The 22,364-nt window shown below is 52.7% G+C and overlaps 1 protein-coding gene across 3 annotated transcripts in view; it reads left to right on the top strand.

The window, feature by feature from the left end:
* The window catches only part of PSTPIP1 (proline-serine-threonine phosphatase interacting protein 1), a 42,269-nt gene extending 27,576 nt beyond the window's left edge, over positions 1-14,693 (top strand). For 2 of the 3 annotated variants that reach the window (XM_023510107.1, XM_003784543.3), the window contains 12 exons: positions 2,505-2,539; positions 2,746-2,852; positions 5,758-5,820; positions 6,357-6,455; positions 7,280-7,325; positions 8,266-8,345; positions 8,848-8,946; positions 9,775-9,871; positions 10,380-10,470; positions 13,083-13,138; positions 13,370-13,515; positions 14,415-14,693. In XM_023510107.1, the coding sequence (XP_023365875.1) occupies positions 2,505-2,539; positions 2,746-2,852; positions 5,758-5,820; positions 6,357-6,455; positions 7,280-7,325; positions 8,266-8,345; positions 8,848-8,946; positions 9,775-9,871; positions 10,380-10,470; positions 13,083-13,138; positions 13,370-13,515; positions 14,415-14,546 (1,051 nt within the window). In that variant the 3' untranslated portion in view covers positions 14,547-14,693. The remainder of the gene's footprint in view (positions 1-2,504; positions 2,540-2,745; positions 2,853-5,757; positions 5,821-6,356; positions 6,456-7,279; positions 7,326-8,265; positions 8,346-8,847; positions 8,947-9,774; positions 9,872-10,379; positions 10,471-13,082; positions 13,139-13,369; positions 13,516-14,414) is intronic. The other variant, XM_023510106.1, reaches the window with a different exon arrangement.
* The last annotated feature ends 7,671 nt before the right edge of the window (positions 14,694-22,364 follow it).

Below are 22,364 nucleotides of genomic sequence, written 5' to 3'. Positions count from 1 at the left end.
CCAGGAGTTGGAGGTTGCTGTGAGCTGTAATGCCACGGCACTCTGCCCAGGGGGACAGCTTGAGGCTCTGTCTAAAAAAAAAAAAAACACAGAGGCCTCTTCACCCCCAGATCCCCAGTCTTGGTGTCAGGACTGGAGGAACCTGAGAACCTGCATTTTTGACATGCACCCAGGTGATGCTGATGCTGCTGGTCTGTGGACCTGAGTCCATAGGCCCAGGAGGGTGGCGCATAGATGTGTTTTTTATTTACATTTGAAATTTTTTATTGCACAATATGACACAGACACAGAACAGTCCATATAACAAGTGTATATTTTTAAATTACTTTGGTATTTAAATACTGGTATTTAAAAATTCCAGAATATTAGAGGTACATGTTTTGTTTACATACTTTGTTTTTGTACAGATTGAGTCACAGTTATAAGTGTGCCCTTCACTCAGAGGGTGTGCACTGTACCCAGTAGATATGAACTTACCCCTCTCCTCCTCCCCCGTCCCCTTCTTCCTCCTTCCCCTGTATGGACCTCACTTAGAGATGCACCTGTTTAGGTTAAGGGGCCTGGTATTACCTAGGGCTCCACAGCTCTTGCTGAGGCCTGGATCTTCGTTGGCCCCGATGAGCTGCAGCTCCTCCTAGGCCCCAGCTGTCTGATGAGAGGAGGTGGAGAGCCCCCTGTGAAGCCTACCTTGTGCAGTCCATGGATATGGCAGTGTGCAAGCTAGGCAGGAGCCCTTGCCGCCTCTGCCTCTCGTGGAGACAGGCGTCATGCAGATAAATGGCCACCAGAGGGCGAGCGAGCTACTCTGCAGAGAGACTGCAGGAAGAGCCCCAGGCCAAGGGCTGGGTGACAGGTGCCTTGCTGTGTGTGACACCAGCAAGCCTAGCCACACTCTGGCCTCAGTTTCCCCATCTGCCTCGACTGATTGCAGTTCATCAGACGTCTTAGAGAACAGGGAACCGCAGAATCTTCCACTCCCTTTGTTAAGGGACTACAAATGCAGTCATGCCCTTGGAGCCAATCTGTAGCCAACACACACCCATCTCTTTGCCTCCAAGGGCCCAGGCTGGGGGCACTGCAGGCTCAGGGGTAGAAAGGGACATCCCCCACCTGAAGTCGTGTACAATGGGGGGTTTCTGATAAGAGGGGGCACTCTTCAGCTCCTCGGTGGGGCATGTTGGGGGGACAGCTCAGGTCAGGTTGCAGAGGTTTGGGGAACCTCCCAGGACTGGTCTGGGTGTGCAGGGGAGGGCTGCACAATGGCAGTCTTTGTCAAGTGCCTGCTATGTGCCCTCCATCAGGTCCTGACAGAGGTGCTTTACACACACAAACTCATTCACTCCCCACAGCCACCCTGTTTATGCTGTAAAACAAGAGAGATCTGAGACACAGAGAGGTGAGGTAACTCGCCCAAGGTCACACAGTGAGAGTGGCAGAGCGTGAAATGAATCCAGGCTTTCTGGCTCCAGGGTCTGTTTCTAACCCATGTGGGGCTCTGGAGTGAGGAGAAGCCCCTGCCCAGGTCCTGCTGAATGCTATGCTGGGCAGCAGTACCACCTCCTTCCTCCCCTAGACAGGGAGCTCATGCCTTTGAGAGGGCCCTGAGGGCCAGTGGGCCAGGGAGAGGCACTCTACCCTAGTGGTCCTGCTGCCACACAGGGACACCTCTGCCTGGTGGTGCCCATTACACATCAGCACAGGACTGGGTCCTGGGGGCTCCAGCACCTTGGCTTAGACCTCAGCTCCACTCATGGCTCTGAGAAAGAGCCCCCTCAGTAAGGCTGCCATACAAAACACAGAATGCCTAGTTCAATTCGAACTTCAAATGAGCTATAAATACTTAACAAATGAAAGTATGTTCCAAATATTACACGGGGCATACTTACATTCAAAAAGTATTTGTTCATCTGAAATGCACATTGAACTGTCTTATATTTTTATATGTGCAGTCTGGCAGCCCCACCCCAGGAAGTCATCCCCCACCTCCTATGCCCGGTGCCAGCCTCTTCCCCTCTCCCTGGAGCAGACAGTGCCCACATCTCTCTACCTCCCTCAGCCCTGCCTGCCCTCTAGCATCTTATCCAACTTCCTCCAAAGGTCCTCCAGGCCACCTGCTGAGAGCCAGGTCTGAACTGCCCTGTCCTGCTTCAGAAGAGGAGAGAGGGCTGTGATTATGAAGAGGGTTTCAGGGGAAGGAGGGTAGGACCTGAAGACAGTCCCCTCTTCTCTCAGAATGCGGCCAGGAGCAGAGGGGCACTGATACCTCCTCTTCTGCCACACTGAAGAGGTTTGATCGCTTTACAATTCCATAAAGGAACTTTGCCTTCCAGAAATCTGTCTGGGCCCCAGTGGATGGTCATCATCTGGCAGAAGGGTCCTTTGGGTCTAGAATAACTGATCCAGGGTCTTCCCACCAAAATAAAAGCCCTTGGCGGGGGTGGGGGCAGGACTTTGGGTTTATGCTGTGCTCTCTTCCTGCTGACCTGGACCTTTCTGTTTTGCAGCTCTCTCCGGGCTTCCTTTGACTCCTTAAAGCACCGTAAGTCCTGATGGTCCCCCACTGTAAGCTCATTCCATCTTCTGAGATGGATTCTGGCCTGGCTTTGCCCAAGAGTTGAGAGGCTGGCAGAGGAGTTTGGGGGACCAATGTGTGGGTGCTAGGCTGGCCCAGGCAAGGGAGAGTTGTGGGTGGCCAACATCCATCAGATGTGACGTTGAGGACCAACATCCGTAATCTGTCCCCAGAAATGGAGAATGTGGGCAGCTCACACATCCAGCTGGCCCTGACTCTACGGGAGGAGCTGCGGAGCCTGGAGGAGTTCCGGGAGAGGCAGAAGGAGCAGAGGAAGAAGGTGAGGCAGTGCCGGGGGAGGCAGACACCCGGGCCCACTCTGGGTCACAGTGGAGCTGGGGGGGCCAGCCGTCCTGGCAGGGCCAGTGGGGGGGAAGGGGGATCATGGCACCCCAAGCTTGGGGGCTTAAGAGTGATCTGAAGGGGAGAGGTTATGGCAAAGACTCTGAGCCTGACAGCCCTACTCAGGGTCGTTCCCCCTGAGCTGCTTCATGCCAGGGCAGAGGGAAAGACATCAGTCTTTTTGTTTTTTTTCTTTTAATTTTTTAAATTTCAGGTTAATGTGAGGATACAAACAACCACGTCAAAATATTTGAATTTGTTAGGTAGAGTCCCTCTTGTAGGGTCTCAAAAGGTCTGCCATACACTGCTCTGTTGTGTCCATTCAGTGGGGCCACTCCAAGACCCCTTTCCCCCTCCCCTCGCTCTCATCCTCCTCCCCCGAACTTGAATTGAAATGAGTTTTTCTCCTCCTTGGGCATGAATTAGATCATCTACTGGCTTCATATTACATAGTATTGATATAGTATCGTATTCTTGTCATACTTTACTGAGAAGAATGTGTTTCAGCTCCATCCAGGTAAATACAAAAGATATGAAGTCACCGTCTTTTTTACACTGAATAGTATTCCATGGTATACATAGACCACAGATTGTTAATCCATTCCTGGGTTGGTGGGAAGTTAGGTTGTTTCAAGGTCTTGGCAATTGTAAATGGGAGGTCTAATTTGAGTTCTTTGAGGATTTTCTATACTTCTTTCCAAAGAGGCTGTATAAGTCTGCAGTCCCACCAACAGTGTAAAAGTGTTCCCCTCTCTCCATATCCGTGCCAGCATCTACAACTTTGGGATTTTGTGATGTGGGCTTATCTTACCAGGATTAGGTGTCATCTCAGGGTGGTTTTGATTTGCATTTCTCTGGTGATCAGGGACGATGAGCATTTTTTATGTTGGTTAGCCATTTGTCTGTCTTCCCCAGAGAAGGTAACATTGTCTTTTGATTATCTTACAACACACTCTAAAGGGTCAGTGGCAACTTGGGGGGTCCAGAGGAGGTAATCTGGTCCTGAGCCCAAGGATCAGGGCTGTTTATCTTGGAGAAAGCATATTTGGGGCAGCCACTACAGGACTGCCTGAGGCTGAGGGTGGGAATGTGAGGCACAGCCCAGCTTCCAGAGGATCCTGCCCTTACCAATGTGCAGGCACAGCCATCCGTAGACAGAGTGACTGTTTGGAAAGGTCCATCCTGAGAGATGTGCAACCAGAGGCTGAAGGATACTTATCAAGAAGCTGCAGCACTGGGTGGGGACTGGGCTCCTTCCTTCCCAAGCCTGAAGCTCTGACTGGCTGAGTCCCTGATCACTGGGAGGGCAGGCAGGATGCAGGTGGGCGTGGGTCATGGGGACAGTGTTGAGGGTGATGCACTGAGCAAGGTGGGAGAGGCTGGTGCTCAGAAATGTTTCCTTAAAGTGTCCAAAGAAAGTGAGGTGATGGTTATATTAATCAGTTTGATTTAAGTATTCCATATTGTATATCAAATCATCGTGTTGTACCCCATAAATGTATACAGTTATGATTTAATAAAAAATAAATAAAGTGTCCAGAGAACTGAAAATGAGAAGAAACAGCTGAGCTAGAAGGGGGAAAAAGACTCTACCTTGGGGCTAGGGCCAGGCTGGGCCTAGGTGTCCTGGGTGAGTCACTTCCCTGCTCTGTGCCTCAGTTTCCTTCTTGCAGGCTGGGACACCTGCACCCCCCTCCTAAGCTTTGGGAACACAGCCCAGGGCCAGATACGCCTTAGTCTTCACAGGGCTCCAGCTCTGCTCAGTGGTTTCGAGGGCAGGAATGTAGCACAGCTGCTCCCTCTCTATTTGGCCAGCTGGGGTCTGTCTTTCAAGAGTCTAAATTTGGGTTCCTGAGCAGACAAAAAAGCCATCCCCAGCAGCTGGTCCAGCCTTAAGGCACTGAAAGGGGTGGCCTCTCGGAGCTGGAAGCCACCCGCAGAGCACTTGCTGCATCAGCACCCCACCAGGCTATTCTGAGCTCTGCTGTGGCCAGAGGAGCTGCGGTGTCTGCAGAGGCTGTTTTGGACAGAACAGTCTCCTCCCCAAGCGACCAGGACCACAGCAGAGCGCTGTGCTGTGTGCCTGTGTGCATGCAAAGAGAGCAGGGGTGCCTGTGTGTGTGCCTGTGAACATGTATCCTAGCCAGGCCCCGCGTACCTGTGTGTATTTCTGTGTGTACCCGAGCCTCTGTGGGCCCTCCACAGGCACAGACCCCCTGAGACCCCAGAGACAAACTGGCCCTAGCCCAGGGCCAGGGACATTTCTTTTCGAGTTCTCCTCTTGCCTTATGAGTATAACCCAACTTCTGCCCTGGCTGTCGCACCCTCTCTATCTGAACAAGAAGGTGGGGTGCAGTGGCCACTGTGCCCACAAGTGGCCATGAGTATATGGGGTAGGATCATCTGTGCAGGGGAGAACGCAGGAGTGTGCGGCGTGTACTTGGGGCAGCATCTGTGGGTGTGCACCTTGAGTGTGTTCATACGGATCCGTGGGTGCCAGAATGTACACTTGGCAGATGAGCACTGTGCTGTGTGCAGAGGTGGTGGAACAAAGGCCGAAGGGCTGCATGTGCATGTGGAGGTGGGAGTCCCCTGGCTGAAGACCGAGCCCCACACAGGACCTGTGGCAAGGACCTGACATGGGCGGCCATGGCCTGGGCTTCTCTTTAGCCTCCCATTCTGAGGTGATTGAAGGAGCAGGTTCTGGGAGGGAAGGCTTCCTGTCACACCTCCCAGAGCCAAAAGGGGGTGCTGCGCCTCATCCCAGGGACACCCCATCCTCTTGGCCTAGGGGAGTGTCCTGAGGCTGCGGCCCCCAGCTCAGAGCCTCGTGTCCCCTGCAGTATGAGGCTGTCATGGACCGTGTCCAGAAGAGCAAGCTGTCACTCTACAAGAAGGCCATGGAGGTGAGTGCCAAGGTCTAGGGCAGCCCTCCCTCAGCCACAGTTAGTCCCTGCTGGGCATCTGGGATGGGCTTGCCTTAGATCTCTGCCTAGAAATGTGCACTGACCTTTGGGGTGCTCAGTCCCAAGTGGGTGGGCCCAGGTCCTGTCCTTGGGGGCTCTGACTGAAGGGCAGATGGACAGTCTCACACACTGGCCCAAGGGTGATCTACACTGTCACTGGGGACTCCAGGGGCAAAGGGAGGAGGAACTGTGCCCCATGAGACACCAGTGTGAAGTGGAAAGGGCTCCATGGAAGGGCAGCACTTGCAGAGGCTTGGCATTGTGAGGGCCACACCCCCAGGAGGCAGGGACCCAGGGCAGGGCCATACTGTCCCCAGGGGAAGGGCCCCCCTTCTCCCTGTCCCTGGTGAGGATGTCCCTGCTCCACCCACAGCCCCCAACAGGGAAGAGGGAGACTGGGCTTGGGGAGCCTAAGTCTGGGGGACTGAAGAGTAGGACCGTGAGGTCGTCCAAGTCACACCCCTCTGCTTCCCCAGTCCAAGAAGACGTACGAACAGAAGTGCCGGGACGCAGATGATGCCGAGCAGGCCTTGGAGCGCATTAGTGCCAATGGCCACCAGAAGCAGGTGGAGAAGGTGTGTGGGACCACTGGGCCATATGGTGTCCCCAGGGCTGGGGTAGGAAGGGGAAGCAGGAATGACAAGGTCCGCATCTGGGACATGCTAGCTGTTCAGCCCTCTCTGACCCTCAGTTTCTCCATCTGTGAAATGGGTTTTCTAGACTATCAAGGTGTGGACAGACAGGGCCAGTCAATCCCCTCTGCCAAGCTGCACCCAAGGCTCCCATCCTCATAGCAGGTCCATGTGGCCCAGGGTAATCAGAGGAGACACTCTCACAAAACTCTTGGAGAGGGACTCAATAGTCCATGTCACAGAGAAGAAACTGAGCCAGAGACAGTGATGTGCCCAAAGTCTCAGCTAGGAAGTAGCAGAGGAGGGATCCAGACCCAGGTGGTCCAGAGCCCAGGCTCACAGGCTCTTGACTGCTCTGGCCTCTGGGGTAGGGTGGGGTATCAGCTACCAGAGCCCAAGAACACATGTCACCCATTGCACAAACAGAAGAGCTGAGGGCCAGAGAAGGCAGGGATGTGAGGGTGAGTGGGGGGCAAGTGAGGGGCCAGACTCCGAGTCCCAGCCAGTGGGTTCAGCAGTGGTCTCGGGGCCTGGCATGGTCCTGGCATCTCCTTTTCATGCGCGCCTTCACAGGCTGGAGGTTTCTAGTTTTATTCCTTTTTTCTGAGAACCAGCCCATGGTTCTGGGGTGACATTGTTCGTAAGTGATGAAATCTGCCCATAGTTGGCTCCTGAGAGTCCCACTGGGTAGTCAGGGAGGGTGTGACGGAGCTGCTTCAAAGTGGCCTCAAGGGCGGAGGCTCAGCACTGCTTTCCCGTCTCCTCAGAGCCAGAACAAAGCCAAGCAGAGCAAGGACACAGCCACAGAGGCAGGTACGTGGGTCCCAGCTGCCTCCCCAGACGGGGCAGGGACCTGGACCATCTTCCCCCACATGATCTCCCTCACCCTGGCTGACACCCGGCGTGACCACCAGAATCGCAAGTGTGTCCCTTCAGTCCACATGTGTGCAGTCACACACCTTTGTGTTCTCCACTCACTGAGACTTCTTGGTACAGTGATGACCCTGACAACAGTCCTCCAAGGTGGCTGCTGTTATTATCATCTTTGTAACAGATGAGGAAACAGGCACAAAAGGTTAAGTACTTCCCCAAGGTCATACAGCCAATAAGTGATGATGACTGAACTTGAACCTAGAGCATCTGGCTCCAGAGCACAGGACTTGGATGGCCACATCCATGGAGACAGACCCCTCACCTCCCTCTTCTCACGTGCACACACAGGCACACATCCTTCACCTGAGGCCAGAACCCCCCAGCACCTCTGTCCCTGCTGGCATCCCCCCAGGACAGAGTGCTCACCCTCCTCCCTTCCCTGGGGAGGCGCTCTCCTCCTTGCTCCCAGGACCCAGCTTCTTCCCAAGCTCAGACACAGGTGACTCCCAGAGATCTGGGTACAGAGGTCCTGATCCAAGCCTGTTAGGCTCCACCCCTTCTCTAGCACATGGCAACCCCCACTGAGCCCAAGTTTCCCAACTGAGGAAAACGCAAGAGGCCTGGACTCTGAACTTGTGTGTATGAAGCTCTATTCCAGCCTTTAGGCAGCTCAAAGAATGGTGGGGTGCTAATGGTCACCTCAAAAAGAGCAGTTCCAGAGTGGAGAGTCCAGACGATTGTTTAGATGGGGCTCCAAAAGCAGCCAGGGCAGGTCCCTCTGGGAGAGGTAGGATTCCCGGGGGAGAAGCCCCTGCAGGAGCAAAGGGGTGGAGGAGCTTGTGCCACAGGGGTCCTCCCTGAGCGCCACCTGTGCTTCCAGAGCGGGTATACAGGCAGAACATCGAGCAGCTGGAGAAGGTGCGGAGCGAGTGGGAGCAGGACCACCGGACCACCTGTGAGGTGAGTGGCCTGGGCATGTAGCTTGTTCTCCACATGCAAAACAAGACACACCTGGCCCTGCTATAGCTGCTTCGAGGCAGTAGGGGGGTATCCTTCATTCATCTGCCTGCTCCCCATGCCCTTGCTGGGTCCTGCCTGCGGTGCTCACTACCTGGCTTCAGGCATTCTTCAGCCAATCTTTTGCTGAAGCCAAAACCGAGGCTCAGATGAATCCTACAGCTTCTCTGGACCCTGATGACTGAGACAGGACTCTGGGTCCTGTGCTTATCTCCCTGGCCCCTACTCCTTGCCCCTGGCCTCTTCCAGCCTGTGGTGGGGCCTGGAAGGAGCTGGGATCAGGAATGTGTGTCAGGTGGGCACAGAGGAGGGGGTGGGGGACACTCAGCAAGGTCTTTCTTTTACACCTGGCTTCCAGCAGAGCGGGCCAGGCTGGTCAGCCCTAGCTGTGCTGTGAAGGGCCCACAGCCCCCTCCTCATGTCTTCCCCACTCTCCCACTCCCAGGCCTTCCAGCTGCAAGAGTTTGACCGGCTGACCATTCTCCGCAATGCCCTGTGGGTGCACTGCAACCACCTCTCCATGCAGTGCGTCAAGGACGACGAGGTGGGGGCTGGGGTGCTGCTGGGGATGGCGAGGAGAGGGAGGCCTCAGGCCAGCATGCCCAGGCCCATCAGAGTCAGTGAACATACACCTGGTCCTCTGCAGCCCAAGCCTGGCCCTTGGAGTCGCAAGGCCTCAGCGGCTCAGCCTCTGCTCCCAGCACCCCAGGACAGGGAGCTCAGGACCGCACAGGGCCCCAGCTTCTCCGTGGAAGACTGTGCCTCTGTGGTCACCCTGGCATCTGCCTGTCCTCCATCCCCACCCTACCCACTCGCCAGCTCCTCAGAGGTTTGCAGAGGGGCCAGAGGACCCTGGGTAGCTTGCCCCAGGCCTGGTACTTGCAGGAGCCTGGATCCAGTCCCTCCTCTGCTCCCCCACTCCAGGGTGTCCTAGCTCCTTCCCTATTGAGCCCAACCTACCTGGCAGAGAGGAGCCCTGACCTCTTAATGCACCCCAGAGCTGTTAGCACCCTCAGGGAGCCCCAACCCCTCCTGTCCCACAGCTGTGGGTATTTCATTTTTGTTCTTGTTGTCAGCTTGTTTTTGCCCAAATGCTGGCCGCCTCATGGCAGTGAAAGTGTGGGCTCTGGACCCAAAGTCCACTGCAATGTTTTTTTCTGTGGCCTTAGGCAAGTCACTTTCCTCCTGAACTTCACTTATAAAATGGGAAAATAGTGTCTCCTTGGAGGACAGGTGTGAATTCTGACAGAAGGTGTCCAGCAAACGGGAAGCTGTCAGGGTGCAGAGATAGGCTGGTGGGGTGGGGGCTGCTGACAAGCGTGGGCACTGAGGCGCAGCCTGGCCCATATCCTCTGTTCCTTCCTGTCCCCAGCTCTACGAGGAAGTGAGGCTGACGCTGGAAGGCTGCAATGTGGATGCTGACATTGATAGCTTCATCCAGGCCAAGAGCACGGGCATGGAGCCCCCGGGTAAGGCTGGACTATAGGCAGCACAGCCTCTGGGTATAGGCCTGGCCCCAAGTCCTCTGAGCCTCAAGTGCCAAGACAGGGCTGGGGTAGTTCACAGCTTCCTTCTGGGTGGAGGAGTCCTGGCCAGACACTGGGAGGGGTCAGGGACAGGAACACTTTGCTGTGTTCCTGGCCTGCTGCTTCCCCCAAGGCAAAAGATAGAGAGCTAAGATCCCTATGGCACTCAGAAGAGGTGAGGATGAGAGGTTAGAGGTGAGGAATCTCCACAGTCCCTATCCCAGTTTGGTCCCATTAAATAAAAGTCTAGAATATTCTGTCTGGCAGTCATGATGGGATCTCTCCAGGGAGTGAGACAGGTACCTACCCAACCACCAGGATGGCCCAGGACCAGAGTGGCAAAGTGGGCCCCAGTTTGGGTCTCTGGGGAGGGATAGGCTGGGTGTTAGGGGCACAGGTCCGCCTGCCTGGCCCACGGCCACCCTGGGCCTCACAGGCATGTTGTTGGCAGCCCCAGTGTTGTACCAGAACTACTACGACCGAGAGGTCACCCCATCATCCGGCAGCCCTGGCATACAACCGTCCTGCGGCATGATGAAGAGGTGAGGCACCTCCGGGAAGTCAGTTGCTGATGCTGGGGCTGGAAGGCTGGGCCAGGAAGTGGGTCCAGCCCCACATCCTGTGTCAGGCCCTTCCACACACTTAGGGAGCACCTGCTGTGTCTGGTGTCCTGCTTAGGTGCTGGGCACTCTGAGGAGACAAGATAGCCTCAATCCAGTTTACAGAACCTTCAGCCCAAGAGGACTCAGGCATCAAACAAATGATTACACCCCTATCACTAGAGTGACTGCTCCAAACTCTGGGAAGGCCCTCACGCCAGCTTCTTTGTCCCTTGGGCCCTGCTGCCAGCCTGGGTTGGTGCCCTGGCCACACTCTCCAGCTGGCCTGGGATCCAGGCAGAGCAGGAGTCCACAGCCAGTACACATGGGGGCCTTTTCCAGGCCTGACTGCAGTCAAGGGCCAAGTTCCTAGTGCAGTGCCTCAATGTGTGACCTGGAGGAGTCCCTCCTGCTCTGTAGGGCCAGGGCCCCTGAGTGTTGGGGTCTGACTCAGAACTTAAGGACCCTCCTTGTTCAGGCCTTGGGTGATGCTGTTGGCAGCTCACTGAGAGCATTACTGCCTGCTCAGGGAGCCCCTCGTAGCCAGGCCTTGGAGTAGGGCCATGTGCCCTATCTGAGTATCTGTGGGTTTCATGTGGTGCCTGTGTCCCCACTCTATCCCTACCTCTCTTGTCTCCCGGCAATCTTTAAGAAAGACAGCCCACCTTTGGGGGAGGCAGGGGACATTAGAGAGGGTACTAACAGGGCTCATCCACTCATCCAGGCCTCAGGAGGCCCTGGAGCCTCCTACTCTCCAGAGGTAGAGCCTCTGGGAGCCACCCACATTCAGAGGGGTACACACATGCCTCTTTGGGAATCTTGAGAAGGCAGTGACCCCAGGGGACGGCACATCCACACCCTCACGATGCTACAAAAAACTCACAGGACTCTCCCTGTACTCCAGTGAGGACCTGGATCCCAGCACAGCTGGTCACTTAACAACTGCACCAAAGAGTTCACTTGGGGCAGTGTCCGGAAAGGACAGAAAGGGGTGTTTCTGGGAGGATTAAAAAAAGAAGGGGGCAGCAAGGGAGGCCTGGCTGCTGGATGGGGCAGCTAAAAGTAAGGTGACCAGATTTTAACATTGGTAAAGTGGGACACCATTGACAGGGGGGCAGGGCGGGGCCTGACAACAGTGCAAACTTTGATAAGCAGTTTTCGGTAATCGCTTCTCAACAATTATTTGTTATTATTACAGTTTAACATTATAAAATTAACAAAAATAATATAAAACTCATCCTGGCAAAATAGCCACATGGCAGCTGAAAACTGTATATTCCCTTACTGTTCTCCCGCCCAATCTTTCCAAAAATCGGGACTTTTTTAAATGCTGCAGGACACCAGACAAATTGTTAAAAATCAGGACTGTCCCGCCAAAAGCAGGACATCTGGTCACCCTAGCTAAAAGCAAAGCAGGTTGGGAGAGGCAGGGGTCAGGGTCTGTAGCTGGTGAGTTGAGTGAAATGGAGGAAGTGGAGCTGGAGGTGTAGACTCTGGGGAACAAGGTGGGGGCAGGACAGTGACTCAAGCCCTGCACCCATTCCCTGTGCCCCAGCCTCTCTGTTCCTCCTGTCCCAGCTCCTGCTAGTTTTAACCCTGCCTGAGGGGGCTGGTGCCTGCATCTGCCTGCACGGCCTGTTAGCCTCAGGCCTTCTCGTCCAGGACGCTTGTGTGTCTGTGTGCTCCCACCCTACAAGTGTGTGTACACTCCTGGGGCCTCAGCTCCAGCCCTCGTGTGGGGAAAGGCCCCTCAACCCCTTAACTGTGCACTTCAAATTACAGGGCTGCCTCCCACAGGCCCAAGTCACAGCCCAGCCCCTTCCCTGGCACCTGAGGTCCTGCCTCCTGCACACCCCAATGTCCTCTCCAAACCCACTGTGCTACTGCTCCTCTGCACTCAGCACTCCCTCTCCCCCTCCCTGGCAGCCCCTCGCCCCAATCTCTCTCCTTAAAGCTTCAGTGTCTGGGAGGACTTGCTTTAATCCTCCTAAGATGCTTCCCTGCCTCAGCCTCCACTTACTGAGCCTGCCCTGGCTGTCTGCTTTGTGGGGTGCCAGATCCACCTTCACATTGGGGCCCGCATTTGCCTCATGATTGTTCTGTTTCCCTCTTTTACTCAGCAAACCTTCAGGTCCCCACATGAGCCTGGCACTGCCTCCTACGTGACGCGCTCTCATAGACAGAGGCTGAGCTGGCTGATCAGTGCGGGGCAGTGGGGCAGCTGAGAGGATGGGCTGGGTGTTTCCCATGAGGCTACAGCACGGGGGTGGGGAGTGTCTTAGAACCCTCAAAGGGGTTGCAAGGAGCAGGCACTGAGATGAGCTGGAGGGAGTGGAAGGGCACACCTGGGGAAGGAAGAGCCACTGGGAAAAGGCTTTGGGAAGCCCTCCTGCCTGAGGGGCATGCCACAAAATCACGCCTGGAGACTAAGGATGGTCCAAGCCCTAGCAGAGAGTGCCCTGCACCTCAGAGAGTTTGCCCTGCCTGAGCCCCTCCCTTCCAGTGCGGTCCTGAGTATCATGTGAGGGGACTCACCCTTTCTTCCCTGTCCCCAGGTTCTCCGGGCTGCTACATGGAAGTCCCAAGACCTCATCATTGGCAGCTCCTGCTGGTACCTGGGGGTGATGAGGGGGCCCCAAACACACGACCCCAAGGGGACGGAGAGGACTCCTATGTGGCACAGAAGGGACCTCTGAGGTCCCTAAAGGGGAAGGTTGTAGCTTCCAATAGTGGGGGGAGGGAAGAGGCAAGGCCAGGTAGGGCAAGTGCACTCAACCCACACGGCCTCTAGGGGTCAATGTTCTTAGAAAGGGGAGGAGTCCAGGCCTCACTCTGCTCTCAGCCTCCACAGAGACCCTGACCCCTACCCTCGAGCGGAATGAGGGTGTCAACGAGGGTGTCTACGCAGCTGTGGTGGTGCAGGAGACGCAGGGAAACCCCACAACGCCTGCCCAGGACTACCGGGCGCTCTATGACTACGTGGCGCAGGTGAGTCCCCCAGGAGGGGCCAGTGTCAGTGCAGGAGTGCTATGCAGTGCCCACTGCTCAGGAGGGGCTCAGACACCTGTCAGATGGACACTGGTGATCTGGGACAAGGGCCTGTGTCTGCTCACATCACAGGCGTGGAGCATATGTGCCCCTGTGCCTGCTGGGTGGGTGTTATGTGTGCAGGTGCCCACAGAGCCTGGGGCTGCTTACAGATAGTGGTCTGAGGGTCAGGCCCTGTTCTTCTCTCTGGCTGGGGTACAGAGACAAACCATGGCCAGAGCAAGTCCTTCAGTTGTGCCAGAAATGATTTTCTGGTGTCCACAGGACAGAATGGGCCAGGGTAGTCATGAGGTAGCTGTCCCTAGATTCCCAGAGAAGCCAGTCTGTTCCCTACTTTGAGGTGAGGGTGCAAACTGGATCCCAGACCCTCTGGGACTGAGGCAGAGCCCCTGCACCCAGTGAGGCAGGCTGGGCGTGGGCTGTGCTAACAAGGCCACAGCTCAGGGATGCAGACTCCCCAAGCCCTGGCAGGGAAGCCAGGCCAGGAAGTAACAGGGTGCACAGAGGCGGCTCTGGTAACAGCACTGGCTGGGGCTAGGGACCAGCAGGGAGGGAGGGAAGCCTTGGAGTTGGAGAGCATGCCCTGGCTGTGCCTATCACTGTCTGGAGCAGAGCGGGAGAAGGGAGCAGGGAAAGAAACCCTGGCAATGACAAACTAAGAAGGACAGAAGGCAAGCCCTTTGGGGACACCACATTCTATGTCTCTGAGGAGGAACAGGCATGACCCTGCTAACTGCCTATTCTGGGAGATAAGCTCAAGCTTACTACTGGGGCGGGGGGGATGCCAGACCAGAGCTGCCTAGCAGGGCCCAGCCTCATGTGCTTTTCATCTTTCCCAGAATCCCGATGAGCTGGACATCTCTGCAGGGGATATCCTGGAGGTCATCCTAGAAGGAGAGGACGGCTGGTGGACAGTGGAACAGAATGGGCAGCGTGGCTTTGTCCCTGGCTCCTACCTGGAGAAGCTCTGAAGAAGGGGCAGCCCTCCACCCCACCCAGGGGGCTGGTAGGGCCCCCTGAGCCTTGCTAGGACCAAGAACCGAGCCTCCCCATGCCCAGGATGGGACAGGTGCTGGATGTTCCCCAAGGAGTCTCTCTCATAAGGAATAAAGGGTGCATTCTTCTCCTTGGTGTGCTGGGTTGGTCACTGTCTCCTGCCCTAGTGTCTAGGTCAGGCGTCCTCAACTATGGCCCGCAGGCCACATGTGGCCCACCTGGGACATTTATCCAGTCCACCGGGTGTTTCTGCCGCTGCTGCCTGTCCTGCTTAGCAGCAGGCTCATCCTGGGGCCCGCAGTCCGGCCCTCCAATGGTCTGAGGGATAGTGAACTGGCCCCCTGTTTGAAAAGTTTGAGGACCCCTGGTCTGGGTGTTCATTTCAAAAGAGGCAAAAAAGAGTAGGGACCTGGGGAGCAGAGATGCCCCTCAGACAAGTCCTCACCTGCAGTCACTGAGGGCCCTGGGCTGTCTCACAGTCTGCTTGAAATAGAGAAGAGGCCTGGCCCCAGTCACTGGGAGCTCCCAGACCACCATGCAGACACAGTCACATCTGGGCAAACAGAAGGAGGAGCGGGGGTAGGAGTGAGAAGGTGGGGACACCCAGGTGATATTCTGGGAATGAGCAAACTCAGTTTGGAGCAGGAAACCAGGGATAAGCTTGTGGGTGCAAGCAGTCCTCATGGCCTTCCTCACCCGGCTGGGGCCTAGGAGAGCCACTGCTGCCCATGAGACTCTCATCACAGCATCCCATTAGGGAAGACAGGCACTTTTAAACCCTCTGATACAAGGTGGACGGTGAGCACGGAGACCAGGAGCAGGCTGTCCAACACAGGACAAGATGGTGGCCTGTCTGCAATAGGGCTGGAGAGCAAATCTAGAAAATGAAGGAAGCAGAAAAGGGACTTGGCAACTTAGGGATGTGAGACAAGGGTAGGAAAAAGTGAGAGGGGCAGACAAGAGAAGTGACTTCAGTGCTGAGCCTAGAAGATGGGTAGGTCTCCTGCAGGTGGAACAAGAGATGGAGGAGGGGTAGCAGGAAGGACACAACCAGAGCAGTGGCCCAGGAGCGGTGGGACAGCCCCAGAGGCTGACCAGTTCAGTCAGGTCACGTGTGGGCAGGGAAGAGGAAAGAGAAGAGTGCAAAGTTAGGTATCAGGGCTTTATTTATTCCTTAAAAATGCCGTGTCATCTTGATTCAACATTCTATTCCACTGCAAAGATTTTTTTAAAAACCTTTGGCCTAGATATTTATCACCATCTCTGACAGGTGCCGCAGCATATGGGCACTGGAAGGTGCTGGTAGCAATTGTTAGATAACAAAGCTGGCTTGCCAGTCACTCAGGCTTCCAGAGAACAGCACTGAAAGCAACTCTCAGGTCACAATTTATGCGGGGAAGGGGAGAGGAACCCACAAAAAAAGTCAGATTCATTGCCTCTGCAGCTTTCTCCCTTCTCCCCTGTACCAGGTCACAACCTCAGCTGCTGGGAACCAACTGCATAGAAGAACAGCCTCCCAGCAGAGGCGATGGGGCCAGATAAATAGGGAGCTGGTGTGTGTGTAATTGGGTGTATAAATAACTGTAGCCTCTTCCAGACAACGGCCACTCAAAGGCAGCACAGAGCAGTAAGGAAGCGTAGCTTCTGAATTGGAACATCCAAGTCCAAATCCAGGCTCACAATTCCTTGGGTAGTCTTAGGCAAGTCAGTTTCATTATGGAGTTAGATGCGTACAGTAGGTCCCATGCAAGTTGCTATCCCCATAACATTCCAATTAGCTAACAGTTAAGTGCTAATTGAAATAAAGGCAAAGAATTACCACTTTTAAAAACCTCCAAATCTTGACCACAATCAACTGCAGCTTTGAGCTTAGCATAATCACCCTGGAGCCCCATGTGCTCTGGGACAGCTGTGGCTATGTCACTTTCAATCCCTACGCTCTGTGGGACACCTGCAGCTATGTCACCCTCTATCCCTGTGCTCTCTGGGACACCTGTGGCTATGTCACCCTCAATCCCTGTGCTCTCTGGGACACCTGTGGCTATGTCACCCTCTATCCTGTGCTCTCTGGGACACCTATGGCTATGTCACCCTCAATCCCTATGCTCTCTGTGACAGTTATGGTTTATGTCACTGAGTCCTTCCCAGTAGTGATGAGGAGAAACAATTCACCGTTTGGTCAACCGGACACATATACCACCAGCGTCCAATACCTAATTCTGACCACTCTCCTATAGCCATTTCTAGGCCAAGCAACCTCAACATAAGGGTTCTCTATCTCGCTCAGTCTGGCTGAACCTGGATGTCTGCCTATCTCTGCATCCTGGCATGTGAACTGGCAGCACAAGCCAGAACAAAGTCACCACCAGCAAGTGCACTCAATGGCCTCAGCATCCTCACGGGATTATCAAGACCATAGGGACCCGGCTTTCAAACTATGCTCAGCAGACCCCCACACTCATAGAGTTTACATACTGGACGCAATGGTCCTCAACCCTGCTGCTCAATGGAAATAGCTTTTTAAAATGCTGTTTTGGTCCCACCTTAGACAAACAGAAACTCAACCTCTACAAGCTCAGCTTCTGCATAAATATTTCAAACCTCCTGTGATCTCTAATAAGCAGTCAGAGTTGAAAAACACCTGGCTAATGGGTTCTTCAGCTAAAAATGCTTAGCAGTTTGAAAATCAAATTCTATGGCACCATAGTGACTTATTTCAGACCATTAGTACCCACTATGTGCCAGATGGTAGAGATGCAAAGACAAGTAAGTGTCTTTCTCCCCTACACTGTAATATCCCTGTCTTACTCTCTTCACTGGATTAAACTCAAGAGAACAGGATCCGTGTATGAGTCAACATCTCAACAACTAGAAATGCACATAGCACTGTCCAGAAAAGTGTTCAACAGATAAGGGTACGCTTCTACAGGTCCCTGCAGGAGCTCTCAGAGACACTGCAATAAAAAGACATGCAAACACATATTACCTTCAAGAACTGCAAGAATGCTGGACATGAGATTAGCACATACAGGTCGGGTGCAGTGGCTCACCCCTGTAAGCCCAGCACTCTGAGAGGCTGAGACCAGTGGACTGCCTGAGCTCAGGAGTTTGAGATCAGCTTGAGCAATAGTGAGACCTTGTCTCTACTAAAAAAGAAAGACTAGTTGGCTGTTGTGGTGGGCACATATAGTCCTAGCCACTCAGGAAGCTGAGGCAAGAAGATCGCTTGAGCCCAGGAGTTTGAGATTGCTGTGAGCTATGACACCAGAGCACTCTACCCAGGGTGACAGAATGAGACTCTGTCTCCAAAAAAAAAAAAAATCCAAAACTTAGGAAATAGATCAGGACAATTATTTCATTCATATTAGAAGTAGGCATTAACTTTCACAGGAAAGATTCCTAAGTAAACGCTGTTAAGATCTGAAACAAACAAACAAAAAATCAAACTAGGCAGAAAATAGAAACTGAAAATTCAGAAAATATAAATGGCCGAAACACCTTGAAAAACATCCTGAGACTAGCTAACAGTCAAATAAATAAATACATTCATGACCAGCCTGGGCAAAAGTGAGAGCCTGTCTTTGTAAAAAATAAAAAATGACCTGGATGCAGTGGTGCGTGCCTATAGTCCCAGTTACTCCAGAGGCTGAGGCAAGAGGGTCGCTTGAGCCCAGGATGTTGCAGTCAACTATGATGATGCCACTGCACTACAGCCTGAGTAACAAAGAAAGACTGTCTCAAAAACAATAAACAAATATGTATTATCATCTTTTGGGAAAGGCTGACCATACCCCAAAGTATAAAAAGGGATATAGGACGATGCACATTTTCATATACTGCTACTGAGCAATTAAGTTGATATAATCTTTCTGGGGAGGAATTGGACATACCCATATAAATTTTTTAATGTGACTTTTGATACAGAACAAAGCCACTACCAAGAATCCATCTTTAAGTCCATGCAAAAGTGCACGACATGGGGGTGAAGAAAATGTTTTGGAAACTCAACAGAGGTGGCATTTGCACGACATTGTGAATGTACTAGATGGCACCTATTTACTTCAAAATGGTAAATTTTATACTATGTGAATTTCACCTCAATAAAAATTATTTTAATTAAAAAATATTCTTGGGTAGCACCTGTGGCTCAAAAGGGTAGGGCACTGGCCCCAATATGCCAGAGGTGGTGGGTTCAAACCCAGGCCCTGACAAAAAAAAAAAATATGTATATTCTTGAATGACTAGGAGGATGTGTATTGGAGGTATTCACTGGACCCAGGCTGTAGGCAGCCTCGAGGTCCATCCATTACACACACATTAATTGTGGTGTTAGTACATCCATAAGCTAACAGAAAGGAATGACAAACCCTACAGTCTGCCACGGAAAGAGGACTTTGTAGAATAAAATTGATAATAGCAAAAGTGAAACTTAGGCAGGGTGCGGTGGCTCATGCCTGTAATCCCAGCTCTTGGGAGGCCAAAGTGGGTGGATTGCTTGAGCTCTGGAGTTCAATACCAGCCTGAGTAAAAGTGAGACCCTGTCTCTAAAAACTAGCTGGGTGTTGTGGCAGGGGCCAGTAGTCCCAGCTACTTGGGAGGCTGAAGCAAGAGAAGTGCTTAAGCCCAAGAGTTTGAGGTTGCTGTGATGCCACAGCACTCTACAGAGGGGAGAGACAAAAGGAGACTGTGTCTCCAAAAAAAAGCGAAACTCACCACCAGGTCTGCTTCTGTACACATAGAGAAGAGTCTGGAAAGACACATACTATTGCTAAACTTGCTTCCCTGTGGGTGCCTGGTTCTTTACAAATGTCTATATTGTTTATATTTTTAAGCATCAATTACTTTTGTTAAAATTTTTTTTAAGATGGCAGTAACAAAGCTCTGTCAACTGCCAGGATGAGAAGCAAAGACACCCCAGCAGGAATGAGCATAATGCCAGGGACTTGGGCTCCTCAAAGAAACACCAACTCCAGGGCCTGGACACAGAGGGTCCAAGATGGGCCTGGAACATCTTGTTATGACAGAAAGTATGGAAGTGCTTCAGAAAAACGCTTGCACACAAGAGACAACTTGAAGGGGCTCCCTGATGGCCAAATCTGGAACTATTTAAGGACCTCTTCCCAACTTGCAAAAGATAATGATGAATTTTAAGACTTCCCTTTTGTTGGAAACGAAGGGAACTCATCAGTCCATAACAGATGGAAGTGGATATATAACAATAAATGAGGTTAGAAGGGAAGGCGGCTGACTGGTAAATGGGGAAGGAACATGGGATCAGACAAACATCCTTTGCTGAACATCATCACAAAGATTCAATCAGGCCAGAATGGGCATTATTTGCTGACTCTGGGGAGAAGTTCGGTGAGGAGACTTACACGGTCTTATAGTTCGTCTCTGTAGAGACTGCTTATTAGGTGGAAGGGAAAAAATAGTAACGATGCCACGGAGAAAGTGGGCAACACCTTCACCAGGTGTTGAACCTGTACACTTACATGCCCTTGCCCTTCCTTGTCACAGTGAACAGGGACTCCGTAAACATCCTTTTGTTTCCTTCAGTTTGGCCTGGGTCCCTGCAGTGGTTCTCTACTCCCAGGGCTTGGCAGTGGCCACTCCAGTGAGCTTACTCTTTCAGCACAGGGAAGGCACTGTGTCCATGTGGCAGCCGCCCTGAGGTCTCCTAACCTCAGGGGAACCTCCTCTGCATTTCCAAGTTCCTAGTGTCCTCTGTTCCCTTGCCCCTTGGGGCCAGCTGTTTTCTGCTTAGCTGTTTTACAGCTCTCTTTTCTCCTTCTAGTAGCTAACCACCTTTTACATGGTTTACATTTATATTAAAATTTTTCTGTTCACACTTTCTCCTCACTGGCCCTAGTGATCAAAATTAATATCACTGCGCTCTGGCAGACACTGTTTGTCTCCTGAAGTGATACTCCAAGAGGCCACATGATACAGGTAGTGCTCCAGCCACTCTAATCAAGAAGAAATATTACATAAACCCAAAATAAGCAGCACCATTTTGGTGCTAGGCTGGGTGTGGCTCACACCTATAATCCTAGCACTCGGGGAAAGCGAGGCAGGAAGATCCCTTGGACTCCCCAGGAGCTCAGGAGTTTGAGACAAGCCTAGGCAAGAGACCCTGTCTCTACTAAAAACTAGAAAAATTACTCCTCCATTCTTATACTGAACTCTAATATGAAGCCAGTAGATAGTCTAATACATGCCCACACACGAGGAAAACTCAAATTAATTCAAGGTGGGGGGCAGTGGAATGAGGGAGCTGGGAGAGGGGAGGTGGGTGTCCTTCAACTTAATGGGCACAATGTTAGGGCATATGGCACACATCTTGGGGACAGGGCGCTATTATAAGAGGGGCTTTACTTAACAAATGTAAACAATGTAACCTAATGCGTCGTACCCTCAATTAACCTGAAATAATAACAAAAAAAAAAAATAGAAAAATTAGCCAGGCACTGTAGTGGGTGCCTATAATCCCAGCTACTCAGGAGCCTGAGGCACCAGGATCACTTGAAGCTAGGAGAGTTTGAGGTTGCTGGCTAGGCTGATGCCACAATACTCTAACCAGGGTGACAGAGTAAGACTTTGTTTCCAAAAAAAAGGCCACAAGACAGCAATGATTCTCAACTGTGGCTACCCCCTGGAAGTGCACTAGGCCACGTCATTAGCTCTGGGATCCAGGAATCTGTAGCTCTCAAAAGTCCCCCAGGTGCTTCTAACGTGCAGACAAGGGTAGGACACACCCGCATAGTGGGGAAAGCTCATCTATTAAGTTTCAGACTTGAGAAGCAGCTTGTCTGCCCCAGAATAAGCACTGGGGAACAGGGCAGGGCCCCCAGGTAATGCAAACCCCAACAGCTGCATGTGGAATGGCAGAGACTCTGGCAGTTTAGCAGTTAAGAAGTTGAACTTTTATGGGCCTGGCCAGCGTGGATAAGATTCCATTCTCATGGGTCCCAGGCAAGGGAAAAGGCATTTCCAGAATGGCTATCCTAGGATTAAACACAATTTAAAGCTGAAAGGAGCTAGAAGGGTTTGGCCCCGGAGCTACCTTCCACCCTCATCTTTTTGGCTTTACCATGAATATGGCCAATCTGGGTCCAGCTGGCAGAGCACAGGAAGAAATGTTCTCTCTCAGCAGGCAAAGAGAGGAATTAAGTCAAGGAAGAGGGTGTGGAATTATCCCCTCGGGCAAGTTACAGGAGTGGCTTACCAACTGGTGTGTTTTCCCAAAGTAATTTTCTGCTCTAGAGTAGGGTGACCAGATTTTGGCATTGGTAAGGCCAATGGCCAAGGGACGGGGACGGGGCGGGGGCGGGGCAGGGCAGGGCCTGACAACAATGCAAACTTTGATAAGCAGTTCTCCATAATCACTTCTCAGCAATTATTTGTTATTACAGTTTAACATTATAAAATTAACAAAAATAATATAAAACTCATATTCTGGCGAAATAGCCACATGGCAGCCGAAAACCGTATATTCCCTTCTTATTCTCCCGCCCATTCGTGTATTCTTTTTTTTTTTGAGACCGAGCCTCAAGCTGTCCCCCTTGGTAGAGTGCTATGGCATCACGCTCACGGCAACCTCCAACTCCTGGGCTCAAGCGAGTCTCTTGCCTCTGCCTCCCAAGTAGCCGGGACCACAGGCGCCCGCCACAACGCCCAGCTATTTTTTGGTAGCAGCCGTCATTGTTGTTTGGTGGGTCAGGGCTGGGGATTCGAACCCGCCACCTTAGGTGTACGTGGCTGGCGCCTTAGCCGGTTGAGCTATAGGCGCCGAG

Source organism: Otolemur garnettii, unplaced genomic scaffold (assembly GCF_000181295.1).
Source record: "Otolemur garnettii isolate 467f Iridium unplaced genomic scaffold, OtoGar3 scaffold00011, whole genome shotgun sequence".
Taxonomy (NCBI): Eukaryota; Metazoa; Chordata; class Mammalia; order Primates; family Galagidae; genus Otolemur; species Otolemur garnettii.
Note: the sequence above shows the minus strand (reverse complement) of the source record. Positions and strands in the feature narration are given on the sequence as shown.